The 19,306-nt window shown below is 43.8% G+C and overlaps 1 protein-coding gene across 2 annotated transcripts in view; it reads left to right on the top strand.

Annotated features, from left to right (window-relative positions):
* The first annotated feature begins 263 nt into the window (after window positions 1-263).
* Window positions 264-19,306, top strand: part of LOC124777655 — a 212,112-nt gene continuing 193,069 nt past the window's right edge. For both annotated transcript variants that reach the window (XM_047253136.1, XM_047253135.1), the window contains exon 1: window positions 264-383. In XM_047253136.1, the coding sequence (XP_047109092.1) occupies window positions 303-383 (81 nt within the window). In that variant the 5' untranslated portion in view covers window positions 264-302. The remainder of the gene's footprint in view (window positions 384-19,306) is intronic.

Below are 19,306 nucleotides of genomic sequence, written 5' to 3'. Positions count from 1 at the left end.
AAATCAGAGAAATTTGAGATGATCGCTGGGAAAAGAGCGGGGCAACCTTACGTTCCTAGCCAACGACGCTAATTCCTGAGTCCCAAGTTATGCTCAAAGAGCTGATGCCTGATGCGAAACAGGAAGAGGACACAGATGGGATCGACGAGCAGGTGAGGAAAGGTAGCTTCGATGAGCACACGTGCCGCGGAGAGATAGCGCTTTTCAGGGTTTTTCGTATTTACCAGACCGGCGCCGGATGGGTCACGCGAGGTTGCCGGGCTGCGGAGCGCGGTCGGAGTGGAGGCCCACTCGCTACCGAGATGGAGGCTCGAGCGCTGCTAGTGGCGGCTGTCACCAGCGTAACGGTATTCTTCCTCGTCTCTGCAGACCTCAGGGCAGCGGTGAGTAGCTTCTCTGTTTCTTTATTCCACGAATCGACGTGCCAGCGTCATTTGTACCTTTGTAATTTTGCATAATTTGACCCTCCCACGCAGTCGAAGTCGCTAAAGCACGATTTGTGAAGTGGTTTGAAAGTAGAAACTTCGGGCACTGTTGGACCGAGAAACCATCGTCAGCAGCATGCTGTTTTTAAGGGGGTGGGAAATGACAACAAGCATCAACTGACTGGGCTAAACCTGAAGAGAGGAGAATTAATATCTAGAGCCCATCAATGACGAAATCCTCTGCAGTCCTAAAAATTATATATTTCTAAAAAGAAAAGCTCAACCCGGTACAGGTCCAAAAAAAAAAATGGCTCTGAGCACTATGGGACTCAACTTCTGAGGTCATCAGTCCCCTAGAACTTAGAACTACTTAAACCTAATCAACCTAAGGACATCACACACAGCCATGCCCGAGGCAGGATTCGAACCTGCGACCGTAGCGGTCGCGCAGTTCCAGACTGTAGCGCGTAGAACTGCTCGACACCCCGGCTGGCCAACCTGGTATAGGGACTTTTTTCCCATCCTCATGTGCATATGCAAAAGTACGGTATACGTCAATAATTACACCTAGCCACATTGTTAACCTAAGAAAAGCTAAACAGAACCAACAAGAATTCCTAGAAAAAAAAACCTGTACCTACCTTAAAATGTGAGTCCATAAAAGATTACTGTTGTTAAAATACATTAAAATATATAAAAATGGTGTATCCCTGGTACATGGCATGAAACAGGATATCCTCCTTATTTATTTATTTATTTATTGTTCCTTGGGACCAAATTAAGGACAAGTCTCCATGGTCATGGAACGAGTCAATACATGAAATTATAACACGATAGTAGAAACAGATAAAATGAAATATTGCGAGGTGCCGGGGCTAGCAGTGTATTTAACACTAAATTCTTCTAGAATCTACACATGTAAATGATGCTCTAAGCCCCCCCCCCTATTCTAACTCCGACTTTTGCTGTTGCACAAGGATTAAAAAAAATACGCGAACTGACTCTAATCAACCCTGCCAGTGGAGTAGAAGAGAGTTTGGCACCTGCAATAATTTAATTTGATAAATAAGTTAAATAAACGAAGGTTTCATTAACATAGTGAGGAATGATAGGGTTGCTCTACCGATTAACAGAATGAAAGTTCTGTCCAATATACCAATATGATTTATTAAGACTAAACACAAAATAATAAACAAAAACACATGAAACATCTATAATACATCAAATTGGCTCAAATTGGATACTCAAACAAACGCTGTGAAGGTGAAGTTGTCCTTAAACTGGATTGTGTGGTTTATGACGAAGTGGTATGTGGAGCCAATTCCTTGCCACTCAAATCTTAAGAGAGACACACAGCTAACCCAACATTAATTGCTGCTGCTCAAGACAGAACAAAGTTAGAAAAAGACGAACAGGTGCGCTCTGCTGAGCTCTGATTATCACCTAGGAAAATCCCTATCTGCCGGTGCTGCGGACATACATTACCAAACTGTCTTCTTAACTGCCATAACACGATCTGGCGTACCGGAGGCGATGGCTGGTTACTTCGACGTCCTGGACCGAAATGCGAGAGCCGACTACCCCTGAGCACCCGTACAGGCCGAACACAGAACATTCCCGCCCCCACGACAGTGGCCGTGGTTAAACGTTCCAATCAGCAACTCGAAAACCGGCGGAAAGTTCCACTCCATTGCCAGAGCACTAGCATTCCACCAATGGAGATTCTTGGCGCCAATTTCTGCGCTGATTTTGCTACGTCACGGAGCTATGCCCTGAGCAAGCCAATCACAGTTACTATTTTGCAGAAAGCGCGGGAATTTTCCCGCCACAACTGCCTGGGTACACAAGTCATTCCCACGCCTCGCTGGTAGCCCGCCAGAAAGTGTTTTCGCTAAGTTTCTGCGAAGTAACGGAACCTCTACCCCAGCCGCTACTTCAGGCCCCTGCTGGCGTGTCTCTTGACAATGTCGGCGTCTGGAAAGCATTCACTCGACTCCCTCACACTCGTCGGCTTAACCCTCTCGAGATCCGCAGAGCCCGCCTGTCACCAGACCACCTGGGTGACGAGAGACGCTGCGTGGGAAGTCCACGTGTGAAGGAATAGCAACTTTTCACCGCATGCAATTAGAGACGAAAATCTTAAGACAGAAATATGAGAGGGGGCTCATGCCACCTCTCAATATAAGAAACATATTCAGGCGACAAGTCGTAAGTTTAAATATAGAAAAGCAACAATGTAACACTGGAATTTGCTTAATCTTTCATCTCTTCCAGGAGCTCCTCGACAGAATAGGAGTAGTGCGCCATGAGGAAACTCTTCAGTTTGGATTTAAAAGTGTTTGGACTACTGCTAAGATTTTTGAGTTCTTGTGGTAGCTTATTAAAAATGGATGCAGCAGAATACTGCACTCGTTTCTGCACAAGAGTCAAGGAAGTGCATTCCACATGCAGATTTGATTTCTGCCTAGTATTAAGGAGTGCAAGCTGCTTCAATACTAGGCCTGCCACAAAGCCTATCACAGAGGTGTCCCTACATAAAAGGACAAAGGTCCTCAATTAAAAGAGCGGAAAACACCGTCGAATCAAACGGATTAAATATGTGGAGTATAATCATCATCATCTTGGACAGTTTCCAGCCTCTGGCTGGGTCTGTTTCGAACATAGGTCTCTCCATCGTGTTGTATCTTGCCACCATCTCTCCATCTTCACCTTGCTCCAGTCTTCTCCTTTCTTCTGGACGCATTCCTCCACTCCTTTCAGCCATCTGTCTCTCGGTCTTCCTCCTGGTCTCTTTCCTTCCTGTTTCATCTCGTGTATCCTCCTGGGTATCCTCTTCTCCTCCATTCACTTAACATGCCCATACCATCTAAGCCTTGATTTCTCTATCCCCTCCTGTAATGGTTCCACCTTCATTAAATCTCTGATCCTCTCATTTCTTAACCTGTCTATTTTTGTCACTCCGACACTGTTTCGCAAGAATTTCATCTCACTAGCTTGTACTTTGCTTTTCTCTTTTCCTTTCATAGCCCAGAAGTATTGGAACTACGCAGGCACCAGTCCGAAGTACCGTTATCCAAGTTGGCGACCATAACGTCATCCAAGATGGCGGCGATGACGTCAATCAAGATGGCAGATTTTGGCGGGAAGTTTGAATTTTGGCAAGAAAGTGCCACACCCCTCTCGCCCAGAAAGATGGCGCTAAATTCAAATTCCAACAGGATAATGCATCACACCTAAGAAAATGGCGGGAAAAAAGGACTTGTCTTTATTATTTAACCGGTTTCAAGCAGGTGTGTTTTCCACTGGATCTGGACTCCAACTGGCTTAGTTCATCTCGGTGCCACCAGAGTGTGCTCTCCTGACGTCAGGTGATGAAGCAAGTACCGTCATTCAAGATGGCTGCACCCAGTCTGTTCACCACGAGCTCCAGAACCCAACTGGCTTAGTTCATATTGGTGCCACCAGAGGGCGCTCTCCTGATGTCAGATCATGACGCAAGTACCGGTATTCAAGATGATGGCACCCAGTGTGTTCACTGCGAGTTCCAGAGCCCAACTGACTTAGTTCATATCGTGGCCACCAGACGGCGCTACCGTGAAGTCGAGTGATGACACAAAATCGTCTGCTCTCTCTTATGCACTCGTTATAACTGGACACGTGCCACGTCAGCAGCCCACAAATGACCGCTTACATCACAGACTCAAGAGCGCAGCTTTGTACTTGCGATGGACATAGTCGTCTGTAAATATGCTAACTAAAGTAACACCCACATCGCTAATCTAACCTATCAATTACCTAAGTACTTAATTCCATTTCAGTTTTAATTGTATTCAATAAGTCAATTTACAAGTTCAATTTTTAATGATCAAATGAGAAGTTCCACATTTTCCCACTATCAGCGCAGTGTTCATTCATGACCTAGCACCCCCCGCCCCTAGAAACTGCACTCCTATTGGCTACTGCATTAGTTATGTGATTCGACTTCATAGAACCTAGGACTTCACCAATGCCACACCCACCAGGACTTGGACTTAAAGAGTTAAATTCTCAACCACGATCCTCAACCTGTGCACAGTGCATGGTGTAGCCCAAGATGGTGGGGCGAAACAGCTGGAAAGCAGATCTGGACACAAGTCTTTATTTTGCAGGCCGTGTCCCCACCATGAAGTTTACTGTCCAACTGACATAGTACACATTACTGCCATCAGATCGTACTATCATCCCTCCTATGACCTAATCCCAGATGGTGGTCTGAGGGGCGAGAATTATGCTCAAATTACTGAGGCAGCGCTAGGCTGCTGGGGAAAGTAAGGAAGGAGTCCACTCTATTTACTTTCGAACATTTTACTTAGAGCTCGAATACATTTATCACACTGAAGCGAAACACTCTCCATCTTCCAGTTTGATTATGTTGGGAGTGTCTTTTATTTAAATCAGCAGATGTGTGGTGTGTTATGGTTTCCGCCATAAGACACAGGAGGCACTAGCAGCAGCAACAGCAGCGGTTTGAGATGAAAATTCCCAGAGGGACTGTGTACACCGCTAGGAATGCTTGGCTGGCTGTACGCTGCGCTATTCTGGGGAGTATTGTGTAATATCTTTCTCCGCACTGGAGTGCAGCGCAGCTGTGTGTCATTGCACCAGCATAAGTGCCTAGGTGACTTCTAAATGGGATGTTCGTAATTTTTCTCTGCTGGGGTGTAGAGAATAAGGATGATAGCATGTTGGGCTGGCTGATTTGAATGGGCGCGGATCTGTAGTACTTGTATGTAGTTTGGGGACGTGCCACATTATGTATTTCCGCCGAATGGTCAAAACACGGTCCTGTTGCACTAAGGTCGTTCTGTTTCTACATGAGTTGCAGAAGGTGGTGGATATGTCTTTATACGACTTTTGCTCAGTTCTGACTTACATTGGAACGATCACATGCGGAAAGCTGTAGAAATGGGAGCAGTTGCAAGATGCGTAGGGTGTGTCTAAAAACATGTTTTAATTTTACTGTAGCAGATAGTTTCAAGGAAAGGTGACTCGTTTAGAGATATGAGAGTGCCTGAAATATGATTCACTTGTGGCTGTGAGCCTACGCAAGTATGTGCTTGAATGGAAAGATATGTTTGCAAATGATGGACATAATTTCTAACATATAGTCTAACACTACAGATCAGAGAAGCTAGTGTACATTTTCCTTCTTACGACCTTAATCAGCACATCATCTACTACTACTGTTTGTGTTGCTTCTCAATGAGTCATGGCCTGTAACTCTGCGGATATGTCGTGGTACCTCTGATATAGTCTCGAGACAGAATGCGCTGCAAATAATAATTCTTTGGGGTAGGTGTGAGGGGGTCGCAAATACCGCGTACACGCCACGTTCCTTAGCCGAATCACTTTCAAAGTTCATTGTTTTTATTCTGAGGTTGCATAGTGGGCTTGCATATTCCTACGATCATGGTCATGGTATTTGTCCTGAAAAAAGAAAACTACCTCAATCAGAGGTAATGTCGTACCACCATTTGTAAAGTGGGTATAGCTTTTAACGTGGATACTTGTGTGCACCTGTAGAACAAAGAGCGCTTGTGAGAGCAACATGCAATAGTTGTTGGGATGGAGTGTTTTTCTTTAACATCTGGTCGATTACGTCTCTCTTTCTATGACACTGTGGTAGGACTCGCAAGAAGAACATAAGGGACAAGCACACGCATCGTTGATTTTGGGTCAGTATTATTTCGTATCACAGGCAATGATTTATTGACGAACTTTTATACTTAGTAGTGGCTGTGGGTGCATGATATGTACGTATTTGAGAATTAGGTTTATAAAGCATGTGTTTGTGCAAAGGAGATGACTATGCCCCGTAGTAGGGAAGGTATGGAATTGACTTGGAGTACTGTGATAGCAAAGGGAAGAGTATGTCCAGTCGTAAGGCAGGTAGAGATATTTCATTTTTCAGACCCACTGCTTTCAGTAGAGTGTATTTATGATACTTCACTCATTGTCGAGTGACATTCAATTGAGATCGCTATCGTAAGATGGGCGGCTTTCATGATCAAGTGGAAATTTGAGAACATTGTGTATGGAGGTGCGTTTGCGCTGGACCATTACTCCATCCCATGTAAATTATTTGGTTGACTGCTTCTGAACATTTCACGTCTTTATTTAGTTGAGAGAAGATCGATTGTGGTGTGTGCATCTGGCACATGGAGAATAAGTTTGCCTGTTCTCCAGACATGGGAAAGACCTTAGTTGGCTTGTAAATTATATACATGATTTGGAGTATATTAGATTAGCGAGATAGGTATTTGAGGGTGGAAATATGATTTTTCATGTGTTTGTTTCCAGTTAGTCAGTGGTCTAGAGCACACTCCATGTAGCTAAAGTTTCGTGTATGTAGAGAAATGATTTCGCGTCTGTTTGTCGAGAATTACGTTGCGATAGCGATCGGTAGGACACCGCCTAGCGCTTGATATGGAGAAGAATCGGGAAAATTGTATAATATTATGGAGAAAATACGTGTGTTCTTGTAATCGCCGAGTCTGGAGATGTGTATAGAAAAGCGAGCAGGCAAGGATGGAGCGACAGAAACACATTTGTGTAGAGGGGAAACGACTGCGAATTTGTAGAACAGTTCTGAGAGCGATTTCGGCCCGCTGATGTAAAAGGGTCGATTTTGTATGGTGGGGGATACGAACTGTATTTTCGCTAGATCGACACCGTACGCGTTGATATATTGCTGAGTTGGAAATCGGTTTCACTCACTAATATTCAAGCTGCTGGCCCCAGTGGGAGGAGGGTGTAAATGAGTAGGTGTGTTTACGTATTTGATGATCTGTAGACAATTTTGCGTGGTTTAGTTGTCGGTGTGAACTGGTGATCAGTGTAAAGTAGTTTATTACCGCAGAATGTCGCAGCTGTAGAAAGAAAGAAAAGGCTGACGGTGCTTCCCTAGGACTGGATGGCATTGTAACATATAGCCGGTGTGAGTGTAGGCATATGATAATTTTTTCGGGTGCTGTACAGATACAAAAGATAAGGGCATTGTTTCTATAGAATGTGTATGTATTGTATTGTAATAAAATATGCATATATTGCATTGTAAAGTTACTATGGTATGTGTTATTGCATGACCAGACAGAATGACTGTGTGTCCTATCGTGAGGGACATGTAGATTCAGCACATTGATAACGACGAGGGTATGATAGAGAGTTTTTACGTGAAAAATTATATGTGGTATAGATACTGAAGCACAGTCGTCAAGAGGAGACATTGCCTGTACAGTGATCGGTGTCGGATGGTAGGAGCAATGGTAATATTTAATTGTAGTTAGATTGGTAAATGTGTTCTGGGCTTGCAATATTCTTGTGAGTCTAGTATGTATTTGATAATTTGGGGAGAATTTTGTGGGTTTAACTGTCAACACAATTTAGCGATCTGTGTAAAATAACCACTGGAAATCCGAGAAAGAATAGGTAGGTGGCACTTCGACACTAGCGGCATAAGTAATTCGCCGTGTAAATTCGATAAGAGCAAATAAGAATGCTCGATTCATTGACATCGTTTGTGCTGGGATATAGGAGTCTCTGCATAGCGCAGGGAACTTTTGCGTATGTTGAAATCTGGAGGGGAAAGTCGTTAGGAGCGCTGGGATGAGTGCATTCGATGTTATTTTCGTAAGGAGGTTCTGTCAGAGTAGGAATTTCCATGCATACAAGCTGGGACATATAGAAAGCTAGAGTTAACTATTTCTGGAAGAATATACAATTTGGGAGAGGTCGAGTAGGTTATTATGTTAGATAGCAATGTGACTTGAGTTTAAGATTGATAACGTTGCTAGATGCGTTTGCGATGGTATACGGCTACACGCGGTGAAACGTCAGTCAAACTTCACGTATGGTCTGTTAGAATCGCTAAGGAGAAAGCAGGTTCTGCTATTGTGGAATGGACTTCTGCAGGGTCTTTGCCGGACCGCAGTTAGAGTGAGGGTAGCGAGGAAAGCCCCACGTGTGCGGCCCTGCTTGGAGGGTGCGCACTGTAAATAAGTCCCAACCCCTGTCCGGTCGAGTCATCAATGGTGCTTACATACAACTTTCCCCTGCATTTGGGGGCAGCTCGCGGCTGCACTCTTGCCTGATCACGTCAACGTGTGTGTCTAGGTGAAAGCGTGTTTCGATAGAAATTTCTCAGAAATGACGTATAAATGAGATGTCGCCGCCTCATGCTTGCAGGACCCAGGAGGGTACCAGTGCGTGGTCTGACAGCTGATGGACATGCCACATTGGTGGGCTTGTATGTGCGCTCTACTGGGCAGGGGTTGGCGGAGGATGCTTAAAGGTGTTGATTGAAATATTTTGGGAGCAGGTGTGTAGGCAGTGCTATGAGTTATTTGGACAGTTTACGAATACTGAGCTTGTCTAGACATACCTGTGCTGAATTACTTAGGAGGAGTATGAATGTCTGTAATTAAATTATTTACATAAATTAGGAGTTGTTTGCGTGTCTGCAGACTGTCTATTGTGAGCACAAGCATAAGATGGAGAGTGTTTTGCTTCAGTGTGATAAATATATTCTATCTCTAAACAAAATGCTCGAAAGAAATAGAGTGGACTCCTTCCTTACTCTCCACAGCAGCCTAGCGCAGCCTGAGTAATTTTAGCATAATTCTCGCCCCTCACACCACCATCTGGGATTAAGTCATAGGAGGGATGATAGTATGATCTGATGGTAGTAATGTGTACTATGTCAGTTTGACAGTAAACCTTGTGGTGGAGACACCGCCTGCAAAATAAAAACTTCTGTTCAGAACTGTTTTCCCGCCATTTTGCCCCACCCTCTTGGATTTACCATGCACTGTGCACATTAGTACACGTTAGTACAGGTTAGTGCACATTAACCCACCAACATTGGTCATTAAGGCGGTGTGGTGCTGGGTTGAGGATCGTGGCTGAGAATTTAACTCTTTGAGTCCAAGTCCAGAGGGGTGTGGCATTGGAAAAAACTGATTCCAAGTCCTAGGTTTTATGAAGTCTAATCACATGACTAATGCAGTGGTCAATAGGAGTGCAGCATTCTAGGGGTGGAGGGTGCTAGGTCATGAATTAACACCCCACTGATAGTGGGAAAATGTGGAACTTCTCATTAGATCATTGAATATTGAACTTGTAAATTGACTTATTGAATATGATTAAAATTGAAATGGAATTAAGCACTTACGTAATTGATAGGTTAGATGCACAATGTGTGTGTTACTTTAGTTAGCATATTTACGGAAGTCTATGTCCAGCCCGAGTAGAAAGGTGCGGTTTTGAGGCTGAGATGTAAGTGGCCGCTCACGGGCCGCTGATGCGTCGCGTGTCAGGGTATAACACGCGCGAGAGTGAAGACGATTTTGTGTCATCACTCGACTTCACAGTAGTGCCCTCTGGTGGCCACAATATGAACTAAGTCAGTTGGGCTCTGGAGCTCGCGGTGAACACGCTGGGTGCCGTCATTTTGAATACCGGTACTTGCGTCATGATCTGACATCAGGAGAGTGCCCTCTGGTGGCACCGATATGAACTAAGCCAGTTGGGCTCTGGAGCTCTTGGTGAACAGACTGGGTGCAGCCATCTTGAATGACAGTACTTCCATCATCACCTGATGTCAGGAGAGAGCCCCGTGGTTGCACCAATATGAACTAAGCCAGTTGGAGTCCAGACCCAGTGGAGAACACTCCTGCTTGAAATTGGTTAAACAGTAAAGACAAGTCCTTTTTTCCGTCATTTTCTTAGGTGTGATGCATTATCCTGTTGGAATTTGAATTTCGCGCCATTTTTCTGGGTGAGGGGGGCGTGGCACTTTTCCGCCAAAATTGAAACTTCCCGCAAAATCCGCTATCTTGATTGACGTCATCACCGCCATCTTGAATGACGTCATCGCCACCAACTTGGATAACGGTACAGGTGTTTGACTTGTTCCAATACTCCCAGGTTTTGGATGCATATTTCAGGATCGGGACATAGTACAACCGGTATATAACCTTTTTACAGATTTGGGCTACTTCTTAGTCAATATTAAGCTTCTGACACTTTTCCGAAATGCTTCTGCTTTTCTCCCCCGCTAGTTTATTTCTCTGTCGTTTTCTCCATTTTCCTGTATCAGGCTTCCTAAGTACTTGAAACTCTCCACTCTCCTCAATCGTTCTCCACCAATTGTTATCCCATTTGTTCCTCTCTCCTTAGTTCTTGTTGTGATAATCATCTCACTCTTACTTATAATACTTTTCATTCCATATTCTTGTACTGTTCGATCCCATGCATCCAACAGCTCTTGTAAAAATGGTTCAAATGGCTCTAAGCACTATGGGACTTAACATCTGAGGTCATCAGTCCCCTATTCTTAGAACTACTTAAACCTAACTAACCTATGGACGTCACACACATCTATGCCCGAGGCAGGATTCGAACCTGCGACCGTAGCACCCGCGTGGTTCCGGACTGAAGCGCCTAGAACCGCTTGACCACAGCGGCCGGACAACTGCTCTTGTACTTCCTAATCCTTATTTCCCCAAATCACCAGATCATCTGCAAACACTATAGTTTTCATCTTTCCTTCACAAATTACTTGTGCTACTGTACTCATTACATCACATGGATCCGCTACAAGATAGACAGGTAGTCTTTCGAACACTGAAACGCCGAAAAAAGGAGGATTATATAGCGTGTTCGGACATTCTCGTTACATATTTCTAGGACTTGTAGAGAGGAGTGAGTACATAATATTTTGAATAGGAACCCATTTCTGGAAACGTCATTCAACAACACTACAGAACATCAAAGTTATAGGCCCCGCCGTGTGTAAATGTGTGTATATACAGGGTGATTCCGTGATGATGTCACAAAATTTTTTAGTGATGATGGAGAATCACAAATGCATCAATTTGCGGTAAGAGTCCCTGTTTCGGCAACGAACGAGTCGGAAGTTACAAGCGGAAATCAATCTGATATCTCTGACAGTAAAGTACATGTACTGGTACTGTCGTTGCTAAAATGTAGGGTATGCAACTTTCAAAGCTGCTAGTATGGACCAAAATAAGAAAAATTGTCTGGTAAATGTGGGCTGTAAAATGCGAATTTTAAGAGCTATGCGCACTTGTTCCATAGAGGAGATGTGTTTCATACTAGCGAAGATAAACAAGTGCTCATAGCTCTTCAAGTGCTCATTTTACAGCCACGTTTATCAGACCTTTTATCTTGTTTTGGTCCATATTCGTACTACCACCTCTGAAAGTTGCATACAACAGTACCGGTACACATGTGTTGGTGCCAGAGCCATCAGAATTATTTTCGCTTTTAGCTTTCGACTCGTTCGTTGCCGAACCAGGGACCCTTACCTCGATTTGATACAATCATCCTTCTCCGTCATCAATGAAAGTTTGGAGCATTATCACGGAATCACGATGTATATTCATATATGTACAGGCGCCAGGGCCTATAACTTTGACGCTCTGTGGAGTCGCTGGACGGCGTTTGTGGACATGGGTTCTTAATCAAAACATTAAGTACTTATTCTCCTCAACAAGTCCTAGAAGTTTGTAACGGGAATTTCCGAGCACCCTGTATAGACTGTGCGCCTGCAGGCATGTGTGTAAACACAATGTAATTCCATGAGTAAAATTTGCAACTCGCCAGTACTGAATACAAACCCACCAGATTCATACGAGACACAACTCAAGTTGCATCCGTAACCTAAGCGAGTGGATTGCTCACGTCATCTGACGGTCAACATTTCGATCAATGAAACCGCCGACAACAGCTTTAAGAAACCAAAAACTAATATTCACTGTAGTGAAAACTAACCTCTCATGTGTTTGCAGCACTAATGAATTGCAAATTTTACTCAGGAAGTTCCATTGTGTTTTCACACATTCTGTAGAACCACCTTTTTTCGACGTTACAGCTGTTGAGCTGTTGACCGCCGATCTATCTTCATGCGGATCGATCTGTGACACCCCCTTAACCATGAATAGTTCTAAATTTTGTAATGGAGGTATGGGCTGTCAATCAGTTAATACTCTGTATTTGATTTATATTTTATTGGTGTTTCCCGCTCTTTTAATTGAAGACCTTTGTCCTTTTACGGTGGTCATATTATGTGAGAGTCTTTCAGGCAGGCCAACGATTGAAGAGGATATACTGTTTCATGCCACGTAACAGGGATGCACTATTTCAACCCATTTTAACTTCAGTTATGCATCCTTTATGAATTCACAGCTTAATGTACGTAAAGGACTTTCTTTCTGAGAATTTCTGTTGGTTCTCTTTAGCGTTTCTGTTGTTAACAAGTCCACAGCCCGTGGTCTTGCGGTAGCATTCTCGCTTCCCGCGAACGGGGGCCTGGGTTCGATTCCCGGCGGGGTCAGGGATTTTCCCTGCATCGAGATGACTGGGTGTTGTTGTGTCGTCTTCATCATCATCATTCGTCCCCATTACGGTCGGAGGAAGGCAATGGCAAACCACCTCCGCTAGAACGTTGCCTAGTACGGTTGTGCGGGTTTCCCGCATCGTCCCCTACGCTCCTCGGAGTATGGGACCTCATCACCATCATATGTTAACAACGTGGATAGGTGGTATTATTGATTTATAATTTTGCGAATGCAGCTGTTGACGGGACGCAGGTTGTGCTTTCCCTTTTAGAAATTAACAGTTTTTGCAACTGTATCGGATTTTATGATTGATGATCAGTATCAGCAGTTGTGAATGTCTCGTCAAGACAAATGTGTGGAAAATATCTAGAGAGTTTGAGACATATTTTACAATGTTCGCTTTTAATTTTCATTCTCTGACCGAATGAACAGGAAGAGCTATTTCAGAGACTGCCCATTTAGTCCTTGGTTCTTCCAAACCACACATAAGATTTCCTGATATTGGGCTGAAGGGTTCCTCATTGATAATATTTGAGAGCGAATTCTAAGTTCCTGCATCTTCCATTTAACGAAGGTTCCACAAAATCTTGGTACGAATTTGTTGGAGCGATTGAAATTAGAAGACTGGGGCTATTTTTCCTTTATTTCTAGTACAAATAGGAGGCAAAAAATGCAAGGACCCAGTGTGTGTACATGTAACTATTCGTGTGTGTTAAAGAAGTAATTGTCGATAGCGTGTTAGACATACGCTGAAGGGCATCTGTTCTCCTGTCACCCCTAATTTTTTATTTCTACTTCAATTCTCCACACCGAAAGGTAGAACAGGCAGTTCATGTTCTGACCCATTGTCGAATTTGGGTCTTACCAGTCAAATAAAAGGCGAGCTTGCAGTAGGGCTTAAGAGACCCAATTTTGAATACTAGGAAGAGGATTGCCAGTTCCGGATTTTCTCTTACAACCAAACAGACCTCCCGGCAAGATTTTTTAAGAGGGTGACTGGAACAAAATAAAAAAAAAAAAAAAAAAAGAAATTGGTTCAAACGGCTCTAAACACTATGGGACTTAACATCTGAGGTCGTCACTCTCCTAGACTTAGAACTACTTAAACCTAACTAACCTAAGGACATCACACACATCCGTGATCGAGGCAGGACCGTAGCAGCAGCGCGGTTCCGGACTGAAGCGCCTAGAACTACTCGGTAACAGCGGCCGGCTGTGACTGGAACAATTTTGAATTTAATTCTGTGGTAATATGTCTCAGAAAAAAATTATGATAGCTTAGTAAACCATTAAAGTAATATCATTAACTGACAGCGTCCGAGAGACTCTCAGCATCTTTAAGGACACACGTCAGTTGTTCTCACCGGAATTCTGAGCTCTTGCGCATGCTATTCAAACGCTACTCGGAATTCTTAGAATGTTTGCGCCCATTCGGCACGCCCTATGCAGAGTTTTCTCTGTTGATAATGAGGAGCATATCGTCATGAGAGACGCCGCAACTGTACAATTTTTTTGAAAATATTTACCGCTACACCTCAGTTGCAGCATGTCACAATTGATAGCTAGTTTAGATCACAGTTAATCTTGAGATCTAACCTGTCACGAGTTCTGAAAAGTCACATTTATTTAAAAAGAACATGGTCTTAAGCTGTAATATAAAATGAACATTAGAACAGTTCACTTGTGACCATATTCCGTGGCACACAGCATTGAGTTTAATTAGAATGACTGAATTTTATTAACAAACAATTAAAGGAACATTTGAACCAGTAGTATTTCATTTTATAATGCCATAATGTGTGCTGTTTGTAGCAATTATTGATGTTTTGGAAGTCACTACTTTGTCTTGGTCTTGCAGCGGAAGTTGCGAGGGCCTCAGTCACAGGTCACTCGATGCCTTTCCGTTGCAGCAGCTATGTTCAGAGTAAAGTGAATCACATCTTTTAAAAATGATTTTCCTTTGTCCAGCTAGCCGTGTACGTTTTAATAAATCGTGATCTAACGCAAAAACTGGGTCTGCAAAGTGGCGAGGAACTGGTTGTTACACCATCCACTACAAAGCCAAGTGAAGGTAGTGAACCCAGCAGTCTCACTTAGCGTTACTCTAGTTAATTTGTATGAGTATTTGACAACGTGAGGACAGAGTAAAGTCGACGACTTTCGCTATATGTAACCAGAATGTTGTCTTGTGCAATACGTTACGTTTTGTTCAGTCATTTTCTTTTTCGAAAGCGAGAGAGCTTTTGTTTGAGTTGACTGTACGCATAACAAAAACAAAATAATTCGAATATTTCTTATTTTAAACATGTACTGTTTACTAATCTTAGCTGTTACTGATATTATTGTTTTTTATTCTGCACTGTGAATGATGAACATTTCGCGTGGAACTTAATACGATTGTTAGCGAAAATATGCAGCCCTCTACCAACTATTTAACTGAATTACGCGCGAACGTTGGTCAGTCGAGATTACAGATAGAAATACAGGAAATTTCATGAAGTAGCTAATTGCCAGGTAGCTTATCGTTACAGCGCGGAAGCGCTGCAACAAATGTGCACCGAAAGGACGCGCACAGAATAGCGGTTTAGGGGACGGGGGAGGGGCGGAGGTCATGGTGCTCGGTTCCTATCTGAGCTAGAATCATGAGGTAAAACCATTTTTGGTTTAGCCCAGACTAGAGGCCATTTGTGTAGCCATGGCACATCTGTCTTACTGTAGCTATGTCACCATATACACTACTGGCCATTAAAATTGCTACACCAAGAAAAAATGCAGATGATAAACGGGTATTCATTGGACAAATATATTATACTAGAACTGACATGTGATTACGTTTACACGCAGTTTGGGTCCATAGATCCTGAGGAATCAGTACCCAGAACAACCACCTCTGACCGTAATAACGGCCTTGATACGCCTGGGCACTGAGTCAAACAGAGCTTGGATGGCGTGTACAGGTACAGCTGCCCATGCAGCTTCAACACGATACCACAGTTCATCAGGAGTAGTGACTGGCGTATTCTGACGAGACAGTTGCTCGGCAACATTGACCAGACGTTTTCAATTGATGAGAGGTCTGGAGAATGTGCTGGCCAGGGCAGTAGTCGAACATTTTCTGTATCCAGAAAGGCCCGTACAGGACCTGCAACATGCGGTCGTGCGTTATCCTGCTGAAATGTAGGGTTTCGCAGGGATCGAATGAAGGGTAGAGGCCTGCCGGAGTGGCCGAGCGGTTCTAGGCGCTTCAGTCTGGAGCCGAGCGACCGCTACGCTCACAGGTTCGAATCCTGCCTCGGGCATGGATGTTTGTGATGTTCTTAGGTTAGTTAGGTTTAAGTAGTTCTAAGTTCTAGGGGACTGATGACCTCAGCAGTTAAGTCCCATAGTGCTCAGAGCCATTTGAACCATTTTGAAAGGTAGAGACACGGGTCGTAACGCGTCTGAAATGTAACGTCCACTGTTCAAAGCGCCGTCAATGCGAACAAGAGGTGACCGAGACGTGTAACCAATGGCAGCCCACACCATCACGCCGGGTGATACGCCAGTATGGCGATGACGAATACACGCTTCCAATGTGCGTTCACAGCGATGTCCCCAAATACGGATGCGACCATCACGATGCTGTAAACAGAACCTGGATTCATCCGAAAAAATGACGTTTTTCCATTCTTGCACCCTGGATCGTCGTTGAGTACACCATCGCAGGCGCTCCTGTCTGCGATGCAGCGTCAAGGGTAACCGCAGCAATGGTCTCCGAGCTGATAGACAAGCTGCTGCAAACGTAGTCGAACTGTTCGTGCAGATGGTTGTTGTCTTGGAAAACGTCCCCATCTGTTGACTCAGAGATCGAGACGTGGCTGCACGATCCGTTACAGCCATGCGGATAAGATGCCTGTCATCTCGACTGCTAGTGATACGAGGCCGTTGGGATCTAGCACGGCGTTCCGTATTACCCTCCTGAACCCACCGATTCCATATTCTGCTAACAGTCATTGGATCTCGACCAAGGCGAGCAGCAATGTCGCGATACGATAAACCGCAATCGCGATCGGCTACAATCCGACCTTTATCAAAGTCGGAAACGTGATGGTATGCATTTCTCCTCCTTACACGAGGCATCACAACAACGTTTCACCAGGCAACGCCGGTCAACTGCTGTTTGTGTATGAGATATCGGTTGGAAACTTTCCTCATGTCAGCACGTTGTAGGTTTCGCCACCGGCGCCAACCTTGTGTGAATGCTCTGTAAAGCTAATCATTTGCATATCTCAGCATCTTCTTCTTGTCGGTTAAATTTCGCGTATGTAGCACGTCATCTTCGTGGTGTAGCAATTTTAATGGCCAGCGCTGGTACCTAGACAGATTGCGTGAATCGATTAATTTCCTTTCCAAAACATTTTAATTGAGTTGAAACTAATGCTCAGCTAGTGCCATAATTTGTATCTGCGCCGTGCGAATTTTAAGTGCAATAAGTCACCCTTAAATATTACCGGAGTGTAGCGAGACTCATGGTTCAAATTTGGTCCTCCGGCGTGTCGCAACTTGTTGTAAGATAAATTATACCCGTTTGAAAATGCTTACTTCGTTTGGATATTACGTGCAAAAAAAAGAAGTATTTCTGGGAGGTGTCTCAAGCGCACCACCTCTGTACTTAAAATTTGTACGAATCGAGTCAGAGTTTCCCCGAAGGTAGATAAATGGATAATATCTAAAAGAATTTTTTTTATACATTAATCTTTATCCATTGTCGACATAGTATGATTTAAAGTCGAGCTAAGTGTAGCAGGTAAAATTCTTTCTTACGTGAACTGAAGGCCCAGAAATGGTTTAAAGTGAATCAAGTAAGTAAAAAACGTATTCTTACGATAGAATTGAAAAATCTAGCTCCATTCGTATTTTACGTAAAAAATACACATTTTTTTGAGTTTTACACGTGTACATACTTCTATGTTTCAATCTTGGGCGAATCGCTTCAAATTTTTGAAGAATGTAGACAAGTACATGAATTCCTACAATAGTTGGAGGAAATGGGAGATTACAGACTATACAGGTTAGTGTGTAGAATCTATGCGACTGGACACACATCGGAAGAATATCATCTAGGCAAGCACGAGAACTATCGCACAATCAGCTTGACAGCTCATGCATCTACGTTACTAACAAGAATAATATACAGAAACATCGAAAAGAAAATGAAGGATCTCTTAGGTGACGATCGGTTTGGCTTTAGAAAAGGTGAGGAGATCAGAGAGGCAGATCAGACGTTGCGTTTGAAGAAAGACTTACGAAAAATCAAAGTATCTTCATAGGGTAAGTCGATGTAGAAAAAGCGTTTGACAATGTAAAATGGCGAAGGATGTTCGAAATTACGAGAAAAATGGGTGTAATGTACGGGAAAGGCACGTAATATGCAACGCATGACGGATGAAGCAAGGAGGACGCAAAAAGTACACTCGCACTGCAAAGAGGGCATACCTGGCGAAAGCAATCAGACATTGCCCTCAATTTGAGGAAGAATTTTCCGAGAACATATCTCTGGAATACAGCCCTGTACAGAAGTGGATCGTGGACTGTGCTGAAACCAGAAAAGAAGACAATCGCCGACGCGTTCGAGATGTGGGTCTGTAGAAGGAAGTTGAAAATTAGGTAGACTGACAAGGTAAGAAATGAGGACGTTCTCTGCAGGATCGGCGAGGGATGTGATACGTGGGAAATACTGACAAGACGAAGGAACAGGTGGTAGGATGTGTGTTAAGACATCATGAAATAACTTCCATGGCTCAGGAGGGAGCCGTAAAGAGTAAAAGCTATAGGGGAAGACAGATATCGGAATATATCCAACAAATAACTGAGAAACCTGGCGTGTGGATGGCACTTTGGAAATGAAGAAGTTTGCACAGAAGAGGGGGGATTGGTGGGCCACATGAAACCATGCAGTAGACACATAACAAAAACAAATAAATAAATAAAATGGGAAGAAAGATATACTTTTCCAGTGTTAGGAAAGGTAAGACAATAAAAAGTCCATAGAGAATTAAACTTCACGGCATTGTAGGGATAGTGCAACGACGTAAGATTGAATGTCACCTACTGGTGTTGCGGGCAGGTTAAGTGGTAAGGAAACATAAAAACGGAGCGAGGCGAATTGATAAATATTGTAGCGACGTCACGGGCCGCAAACGGGAAAGTGCAGACGTAAGCTACTTTGACAAAGGGCAGATTGCTACTGCCCGGCGCCTGGGAACGAGTATCTCGGAAACGCCAGTGTGTTCATTCGTTCACGTGTTACTGTCGTGAGCGTCTGTGGAAAGTGGTTGAGTTACGGTGAAACTACAAGTAGGCGACAAGGTACTGGATGTCTGCGCCTCGCCTCGGAACGTGGAGGTCGGCTTGCGCTGTCTGTGCAAATGAATAGTGGCGGCGGCCTATGGTAGATCTGAGGACAGTGTACAATGCTGGGGGTGCGGGCACAACTGGTTCCTT

The sequence above is a fragment of the Schistocerca piceifrons genome, chromosome 2 (genome assembly GCF_021461385.2).
Source record: "Schistocerca piceifrons isolate TAMUIC-IGC-003096 chromosome 2, iqSchPice1.1, whole genome shotgun sequence".
NCBI classification, from domain to species: Eukaryota; Metazoa; Arthropoda; class Insecta; order Orthoptera; family Acrididae; genus Schistocerca; species Schistocerca piceifrons.
This window is presented reverse-complemented; position numbering and strand designations above follow the sequence as displayed.